The 9,763-nt window shown below is 42.1% G+C and overlaps 1 protein-coding gene across 1 annotated transcript; it reads left to right on the forward strand.

The window, feature by feature from the left end:
• The first annotated feature begins 3,360 nt into the window (after nt 1-3,360).
• B2M (beta-2-microglobulin) lies at nt 3,361-9,014 on the forward strand. The gene is made up of 4 exons (XM_045823514.1): nt 3,361-3,521; nt 6,822-7,097; nt 7,657-7,684; nt 8,696-9,014. The coding sequence occupies exons 1-3, from the start codon at nt 3,455-3,457 to the stop codon at nt 7,668-7,670; spliced, it is 357 nt and encodes a 118-aa protein (XP_045679470.1). The 5' UTR covers nt 3,361-3,454; the 3' UTR covers nt 7,671-7,684; nt 8,696-9,014.
• Nucleotides 9,015-9,763: the final 749 nt, after the last annotated feature.

Below are 9,763 nucleotides of genomic sequence, written 5' to 3' on the forward strand. Positions count from 1 at the left end.
GTCTCTAATTCCCACAGCTTCCTGACAGTTCAGTCTCCTGCGTCTTTCTGTACCTCTTGGGTCATCTTTCTTTGACTCCTTTCCCACTTTCCTCTTCCACTTGCCATGTTTCAAATATCCTATTCCTCGTGCCTCTTCTCTTGCCCCTCCACATTGAATATTCTTAATCTAAGAGTCCCTTGAAATTGATACATATGTTTGTGTGATTTTTAGCAGGCACATTTTTCTGGAAAGACAGAACTTTCCTCACATTCTCAAAGAGAACAAGAATCCCTCAAAAGGTTAAATCTTCTGCAACTTGTTATTCCTGGGCAATCTCATCCACTTATACCTTCCTACCACCTACATGCTGATGACATCCTTTAGTCAGAACTGACCCTTCCTAACTGAAAACCCTTCAGTGGTTTTCACTTCCTGTTCTTTACAAAAGGCACAGGCCTTTTAAGATCTAACCCTGACTGCCTCTCTAGTAGTCTCCTATCTTAAAGTTCCCCTTCCTTCTAGTTTTGGTGTCAGAACTAGTGAACTCCTTTGAGCTGTATGGGGAGAGTGGGATTCCAATGGATCCCTCTCTCTGCTGTGGGAACCTCTTATCCTCTGTCTGGGAGTTTTATTCAATTGTTGATTAAAGCTGCTTCCTGTCCCAGGTCTTTTCTGTCTATCGTTTCAATGATATTAAACACATGTATCCTAGCAGAAAAACATTGTGTCACTCAAGCAAAATGATTTTGCTAAGGAAGTGATTATCTAATCGGAGGGTCATTTCATATGCTTTATTAAATTGCCTCACTCTAATAATTTAAACATTCAAAGGGGGGAAAACCTCAGCTTAGGCTTGACCTTCTTCAGGAAGCATTCTAAGACACACCTTTCTCCCTTCCAGGCTCCGTGAGTTGCCCTTCTAGTGTGCGTTCACTAATCCTTACATCTTTTTCTCATTATGTACTTACCACACTGAGTTGCAATTCTGTTTCTGTATTTATCACCCCCACCTGAGAACAGAGATGTTCTCATTTATCTTTGTGCCTCCAGCGGTTAACACAATATCTCCATCAGAGTACAGTCTCAGTGAATATTAATTGAGCTGAAGTGAAAAATAATGATCTTACCCCTCAGAAACTTCTTCAGATGGGGCTTCTTGCCTGCCACCTGGCTGTGTCCTACTTCAGTGAACTCTCCACATTTCCCCCCAATAAATGTCATTCTAAGAAACAAACCTTATGATACCTAAGTTAGAAATCATAAACATACATAGACTTGACTAAAAAAGTAAAACTTCTATACTGAAGACATTTATGCCAAAGTAAATTCCTATGGAACAAAGATTTAAATATTAAAAAAATTAAACCTAAAAAATATTCAAAGAAAACATCTGAGAGAATAAGTAACATAGATGGTAGGTAGACAATAGACAGGGGGAGGGTAAGAACAGTATGGGAAATGTAGAAGCTAAAGAACTTATAACTATGACACATGGACATGAACTAAAGTGGGGGAATGTGGGTGGGAGGGGTGTGCAGGGTGGGGGGGAATGATGGGGGAAAATGGGACAACTGTAATAGCATAATCGATAAAACATATTTTTTAAAAAAGAAAGGAAACATGTGAGTTTTTTTTTTTAATATGTGAAGTAGACAAGGCCCTTTCAATCATGAAGGGTGATAGACAAATTTACCTACATAAAAATGTAAGGCTTCTAAATGGAAATAAATACATATATAAATAAAGTAAAAAAACTTTATTTTGATCTGGTAACCTTTTTCTTTTTTTACATACTAAGTATTTTATTTGCATATTGTTGCCAGTATATAATCATCCTGTGAAATAGAAATTCATAAAAATTCAGAGAGGAAGGTGTTCAGGACTGACAAAAGCAGAAGTCTGTATGGTGTGGCACGTGTTACAGGGATAAGCTTTTTGTACCGGCTTCAAATTTAGCTCTCTGAATATTCACTGGTTCATGAACAGTAATTACAAGGAACTTATTAAATATTATAGATACTATATGTTAGGAACGGTGTGAGGCTCTCTGTGCATGATCTCATTTCATTAGGTCTGTGGAGAACATTCTACTTTTTCTACAGCCATGGCCCCCACAATAGGGAATATTAAGAGGTCTAACAATCTGTGAGAGAAATCCAGAAGATATTTGTTGTTCTCCTTGGGGGAGCACGATTCAACTCCCTTCAATGAAAACAACAGGGATTTCCAAGATCTGTCCCTTTCCCGAGGCATGGTTCACTTCCTCTTCTCACTGTTGCACTCAGAAGGCCCGAGGACTCAGCAGCCCTGTCAGGGCAGCACCTTTTTTTACGTGGCTGGGTACATTTTAAATTCTAACTAAAATTGCCCTGCCCTTTATCTTCTAAGAGTCACAAGCATGAATAACAATGAAATTAGGCCAGACTTTGAATCCTGGTCTCTTATCTTCTGTTTTCCCTGTCCACAAAAATTAATGAGGTAATCCCTACCTCCTAGAGTTTATTAAAGTATTTCTCCCTTGTTTGCTAGTTGGGTCATTCATCCACCCCTTCCATTCATTCAGTTTACCCAACACCTATTAGGTGCCAAGCACCATCCTAGTATGGTAGCTGTTAGTGAATGGAGCTCGGACAGGGGTCTGTAATCTCTAAAGCTCAAAGCTGTTACTGCTTTTACTATCAGTGGTAGTTTTCCTCACAAATCAATGAAACAAAGAAAATCACCTACACAACAACGGGAAGATACGGAGAAGGACTTCTTGGCAAGGAGCTTTACAGAAAGAAACCTTTCCCTGAAGGAATTCCAGAAGAAAGAAAGTCCTCCTTCACTTCACTTAGTTCTCTGAGCTATCCTCAGGAATCCTCGAGGTTCCTGGACTATTTTTCTTGCCCCGCAAATCCAGAAAGCTACAGTGTATCCTGGGTTGTAATTATTTATAACTTTTCTTGTTCTGTCGGGCACCCTTCATCTTTTGTCCACGCACTTAATCTTTCTGGGCTTCCATTTTTTTTTCAAATGAAAACCACAGGTTCTAGGTTCCTAACTGGTTCAGGCACCGTAAGCAAATGACTCAGCCTTCTCTGTGGGCTGATCTGGAAATCGAGGGTGCTGGACAAAGGTGCGTCCAGGCTGAAGTTCTAGGATGGACGGTCTGCGCCCCAAGCTTGGGGACGCACCCAAGATCAGAGGGCGCCCATTTATAAATAGCGAACCCACCCCGCCCAACCCATGCCTTAGGCATCACGAGGCCTTACAGGAAACTGAAACTGAAATGAAATGTCCTTTTCTAACCTGGTTCAGCACAGCCAGCTAGGAGACTAGTGACGGGCAGGGTTCTGATTGGTGGTGTACTCGTGTAATATAAGCCGAGGCGCAGGCTCGGGAGACCGCATTTGGAGTGGTGCAGCCTGGACCTCGGCTGGTTCCTCACTCGTCGGGCATTGCTCTAGTGGCGGGCGCTGCTCTAGTGGCGATGGCTCTCCCCTTGGTGTGTGTCTTGCTCGGACTGCTCTCTCTGTCGGGCCTGGAGGCCATCCAACGTGAGTGTCCCCTCCTCTCCGTTTCTCCTTTCACCCTTTCTCTCCCGGTCCCCCACCCTCTTTGGCACTCTCAACTCTGTAAGACCCTGGTTCCCCAAGTTCTCTTTCCCTGACTAAGGGACTAGTCCCGGGCTGGGTTGGAGGATGGGGGAGCGGTGTGGGAGCGAGCCCAGGACGCAAGCTTTTTTCTTCTTTCCCCGAGAGCCGGGCATGGGGGACACTGCTGGCGCGCTCTGGCTGAGTGGGTGCCGACAAAGTTTCGGGGTGTTGATGAGTTCCAGAGAGACTCGGGAGGGTTTCTTTTCCTCGCCTTCGTGGGACCTCTCACTCCCCGGACTCAGCTGGACTCAGGGGAAAGAGGGCAGGCGGGTTCCAACAGCGCGTAGCTGGGGACTGTGACTGGGTGGAGACCGAGAGACAATTGGGCTTTGGGGAAGTCACGCTGAGGTAAGTCAGTCCACTGCAGCTCTGCTGGGAACCGCGGGGCTTCGGGCTTCCTCCTAGCACCCACCAGGTTCACCTGCCCCTTGGTATTTTCACATAAATATGGGATCAAACTTTGGCGGGGGATGAGCACGCAACGTGTGTAGAATGCTTTGAGGTGTTACAGAGCGCTTTCACATCATTAATTCACTTGTTCCCATTACATGCCGCTTTTAACAATCAGTAAAGCTGCCTGGTTTTGACAACTCGCAGTGTGCCAGGGACGTTGTGCACTTTTTTTAAAAAAGCACGTCCTTTTTGTGTCCAGCCTTTTGGCGTCTCTGGGCCACACTGGAAGAGGAAGAGTTGTCTTGGGCCACACATTAAATACACCAACAGTAACGAAAGCAGAAAAAAAAATCTCATAATGTTAAGTAAATTTACGATTTCCTGTTGGGCCACATTCACAGCCATCCTAGGCCAAGGGTTGGACACCCCTGAATGCAACTACGATGTAAACATGAAGGTTATCAGTATCTCACAGATGAGGAAACTGAGGCACCAAGATTTTAAGTAACTTAATCACACAGGGAATATATGGCAGACAGTGGCTCCTGACCAGAGCATTATGCTGGGGTGTTAGCCTTCGGGCTGTATGTAGTCCGCATGTTTTCCGGAACTGCCTCCTTTGGATGTGAGATTGTCTGAAACACGCTGGGCAGCCATGGGCTTTTTCTTTGCAGAGGGCTTCCTCTTTGGCTCCTTGCCTGGTACTTTCCAAGATGAGCGGAGCCTCTACTCTACTTTCAGTTTTGAGACAGCCAAGGTTAATTGGTCCGAGAGGTTGTAAAACCAGTGACTAAGTAATCAAAGTGGTTACCCAGGCTGTCTGTTGGGGACACCAGGGACGTTGAGCATGTTCCAAACACCCTGTGATATAGCTGACTTTCATTTTTCCCCTCATAAAAGCCTCTGTGAAGCATGGTCTTTTGATCATGACAAAAAGATATTTAATTTATAATTTATTTACAAAATAAAGCATAATATCTGTCATCACTATTATTATTTGCTGCTGACTATAGAAGCCTTTTGAAAAATAACAAGCTGACATTAAAAAATCTTAATTTGAAAATTTCCAGAGTCATACATGCCCTACATAGATCATTTCTGGAAGAACCACAAGAAATATGTTATGGTGATTGCCTCTGGGGGTCAATCGTCTGCCCTATCTCATGTATGAGTTTTGTTTGATTCATTGTGGGCATAAATGAATTTTTCAGGTAAACTTTGGAAGCTAAAATGATTCTCCCAAAGTCACAGAGCCAATAAGTGGATGAGTCCAGATTCAAATCCAGGCCTGGCTGATATTGGCCCTCTTCTTAGAAGAGATTTTCATGGTGTTTTCACAAAACCCTACCTGGTTCTCTCAGAATAAGAATTCCAGGCCAGATGAACCTTGCTCCGACTCCTGTGGCATTTATTATATTCTAATTATCAGACACTCAAATACGAAGTGCATTCTGATTTATCTTCACTTTTAACTTTATGAAAAAAATAAAATCAGGGCTGTACTGGGATCCCCAGTCCAGTTCTTGTGGACTTTTAATATTTCTTTTCCTGGTGCCCTTTCCTTTGATGACAGAGTGTTTCTAGGCAGATGTGTATGGTCAGAGTAGCCTGGTACTCTTTCTCTTCCCCACCACCTTCTGGAACTGGAGGAGCAGCCCTGTGGTAATCTTGTACCTTGAATGTGCATGTATTTTAAAGTGAATTATATGCGTATATTAGTGTTAGCCTGTATATTTAATAGCGATAAAACTTCTCTTTGTTTTGGGTGAAAAATATAGAAATAAAGTTTATATTTTCTTTCTGAAGCCCCTAGGATGCATGAAGTCTGGTCATGCATCCCCTTTTGGAAACCACTGTTCTGTAGCATTATGCAATGTATTCCAAACGTGCTCAGTTATAAGAATCATTTTAGGGTGCTGATTAAAATGCAAGTCCCATTTTCATGCATTACTCTATTTGGTCATAAGGGAGAGTATGTTTTCTCCCATTTGCCTGAGTCCTCACCCTTTCCTTTTGTTCTGATCCAGCCCAAGTCACTCATTTAAGCTATTTGCTATTTAAATCTTGTAGCTCATGAAATCAGGTACAAAATCAGATAGGGGTTTGGTATATAAACTCTGAGCAGGATGAAGAGTTTGTGTTTTGCAGGAACATGCTTTGTGTTGATTCTCTTAGGAACCTGAGCAAGTAGGTGATAATAACGTCTGCCAATTACAGAGCAACTGCTGTGTGCCAGGCACTTTACTGAACACTTGATACATATTGAGAAGTCAGATGGGTGTTGATCTAGGCAGGAGCAAGAACCAAAAGGAAACATGTAAACATAAGAAAAAAATTGAAGGGGCTGAAACAGGGTATGGTAACATGAGTTCTTTGATGTGGCTACAATGGGAGGGTGTGTGAAGTGAAAAATGAAGTTTGAAAAGTAGGTTAGGGCCAAATCATGTAGACTTTTTAAAAAGTCGAATTTATTGGGTTGACAGTGGTTTGCAAAGCCATACAGGTTTCAAGTGTACAGTTCTATGGGTGCTGAGAAGCCATCAAAAGTTCTTGAAAGCCTCCACAGAATGGTTCTTGAAGATTTGGCACAATCTCCAGTGACAGAAGGTACTACTAGAAATCTGGTAGAAAAAGCCAAAAATGCTTGTGTAGGGGAATTATAAGGTAGCCTTTTGGAAAAGTGAAAATGAAATTGGAAGAAATGGATGATCAAATTTAAATAGTTGGTGTCTGGTCTAGCTTTAGACCAAAGAAGCCCCAAGTGAAGTACTCTGCAATTTTCATTTGTCTTTCCCTGATGTTCCTCAGGTCCTCCGAAGATTCAGTTTTACTCACGGCACCCAGTGGAGTATGGGAAGCCGAATTTCCTGAACTGCTATGTATCTGGGTTCCATCCACCCCAGATTGAAATTGATTTGTTCCAGAATGGAAAACCGATGAAAACAGAGAGGTCAGACCTGTCTTTCAGCAAGGACTGGTCTTTCTATCTTCTGGTGCATGCAAATTTCACTCCCAGTGCAGCAGATGATTACACCTGTGTTGTGAAACACGTTACCCTGAATGAGCCCAAGACAGTTAAGTGGGGTAAGTTTTCAAGTTCTTTTCTTAGTGGCTGGCCATTGTATCTGACATCAGCCACAGAACAAAGCTGCTTTGATTTTTTTTAAAAAAAATATGCATACTGGGATTGTCAGGAAATGTTATTGAAGCTCTGATAAGTGGCACCTTCTGAGAGACCTCTGCACAGCATGGCCCGGGAAATGGTAGTTTTCCTGTGGCAAAAGCAAGGAGCAGCAATAGCGCTTGCACAAATACACACTCATTCCCAATATTTCTTACCTACTGGCTTCCTTAGACTTTCCTGACAGCCTCACAGATTCTTAGGACCAACATGCTTCTCAGGGAGGCACAGGCCTTTGCAGTTCTTGCTCTCCTAGCACCCTGCAATCTGGACTTTTCCAGCACTCTCTGCCTGGGTTGAGGTCTGAGGCTAGTAGGCAGGTTTGGATCCTACTGGTAGTTCTAAACAAGGAATTCATGGTCAAGGACAGCAGGCTATTTTGTTAGACATTTGTTAATATATAGTATTTTAAAATTAAAACTTACTGTTTTCCTTTTTCTTTCCCCATTTTCTTTTTCATAGATCAGTATAACTAACCAGCATCATGGAGGTAAGTTTCTAACTAAGAAAGTGCGTTTTTGTTGTTGTTTCATTATCTTGGGCACTATTTCTGGGCAGCTCTAATATGATAACCCTCCGTATATGGAGGACATTAGTAGCATTTCAGCAGGCAGAGAAAATTCCTACGAGGCCACATCCTCTTTCCTGTGGGGTGGCATGAGGAAGGTGTGTGGCCCCAGTTGTGGCTCTGCCAGCATCCCTGGCTCTCTAGAAGAAGTCAGAGGAGATGCTGTTGTGGTGTGACAGGACAGAGGCAGCTGGTTTACCAATTCCACCTGCAAGGGCTTGCTCTTTTTTCTGCCATTTCCACATGGGGCATCTCTGGGCTTTCAAAAATGAACCATTCTCTTCTGTTGCATAGCAGTTGCTATATTATTCAGTCAGAAGAGATGAGTGACATGGTTCTGAAGATGTCCCATTCCTTCAGTATCTCGTGAAGTCGTAGTGTATGGGCACTGTTTGCCTTCTAGAGGCTCCCTGTCCAATAGAGGAAATAGAAACAGATTGTTGTAATGCAATATCAAGATACTAAAATAGATGTATCTATAAGGAGCTCCAGCAGCATGAAAGAGGGAGGAATTGGACTTCTTTGCATCTTTGGATGGAATCCAGAGGTAGAAAATCCAGCTTTTCAATGAAATTCCCCATAGGGTGCCTTAGGTACTGAAAATCTATTCAGATCTCCTGTTATATTTTGGGGCGTGGAAATTAATTCAAGAGAGCATCAGAGAAGCGGGGTGATCTGCCCAGAGTCACATAGTAACTAAAATGGTAGAGCCAGAATCTGAACTCTAATACTGGCATTCTTTTCTCTTAGGTTGTAGGAGAATCAATGGGCTAAACTAATGGAAAATACTCTTTGTAATGGGTCTGGAAAATTGTCTGCAGCTACTTCTTTTACAAATGGCGATATACACAGCAAAAGTTAGACAAGTTAGGTGGTGCGATCTGTAATTCAAATAATATATTTACTAACAAGACTTGTTTCTTTTTTTTTCAGGTTTGAAGATAACTCATTGGGAATGAACTAATTTCATATTCTGTTTTCTTTCTTTTTAATGCTTTTATGTTATGCTTTATGCGGACAAGTTAAGAAACAATACCGATGTTAATACAAATACAATCTTTACCATTTTACTTTAGGATGTTTGATCTCCGGGGTTGACCTATCTGGGCAACTTCAAGATGGAGAGGAGAGGAGGGAATTCAACATTAGCCTTATGAAAAAATTTTTATATAAAATTCATGTTTCCCTCAATCTGCATTGCATGTACTTTGATATTTTTTCCTTTACCAATTAAAACAATGGTAAAACTTGATGTGTTCGGTTTCTTATATATCTCTCCCTCTCTTACCCTTTTTGTTTTTAAACAGGGAAATGGTCTTCAGGTGTCACTTGAAGAAGAGTGTAAACCCCTGGTATATATAGCAGGTATATTCACAGTGGAAGGGACCTGAGTGATCTGCATTTTGCAGATGAAGAACAGGATCCGAGAGAAGTTAAAAGAGTTAGCCAGGGCAACACAGCAGTCTGCTGGAAGACCAGGCTTCCATCTTTTAGCCAGAGTTCTGTTCCCTGGGTCAAGATATGAGGAATGTGCAGACTCAAAGCGGGAGCAGGAGTATCTGGAAAATTTTATAATTTAGCAAGCGGTAAACTGAATGAAAAATACTCAATTTTTAAATGTCAAGGCATAGTTTGTACATGATGACCCATTTTGTGCATTTGTTTATTTGACCAAGAGATTCAGTTAGCTAGTGTTTAGATATTGACAAAATGAGTAAAACATAGCATTGCTCTCAAATTGTTCAGTTTAGTGGAGTGGCAGACATATACTCAAACAATTAAAATGACCCTGATAAAGAGTATAGCACAGGTAAGCCCAAAGAACTAGGTGATAGGAAAATGTGTTCAGGGAACAACAAAAAATCTTAGGTAGGCGTTAGGGAAGCCATTTGCTTGAGCCGAGACTTGGTGGGTAGTGGTTCTCCCTATTGGTGAGTGGGGCCTGGAGTTTTCGGGCAGTGGGACATTATGACAAGTATAGAAGTATGACAGGTATGGATA

This window comes from Phyllostomus hastatus, unplaced genomic scaffold (assembly GCF_019186645.2).
Source record: "Phyllostomus hastatus isolate PE091 unplaced genomic scaffold, TTU_PhHast_1.1 phas_scaffold_501, whole genome shotgun sequence".
NCBI classification, from domain to species: Eukaryota; Metazoa; Chordata; class Mammalia; order Chiroptera; family Phyllostomidae; genus Phyllostomus; species Phyllostomus hastatus.

Coding starts and splice junctions, on each gene's coding strand:
- B2M (XM_045823514.1), top strand. CDS start 3,455: ATGGCTCTCCCCTTGGTGTGTGTCTTGCTCGGACTGCTCTCTCTGTCG. Junction 3,522..6,821: donor GGGCCTGGAGGCCATCCAAC/GTGAGTGTCCCC, acceptor GATGTTCCTCAG/GTCCTCCGAAGATTCAGTTT.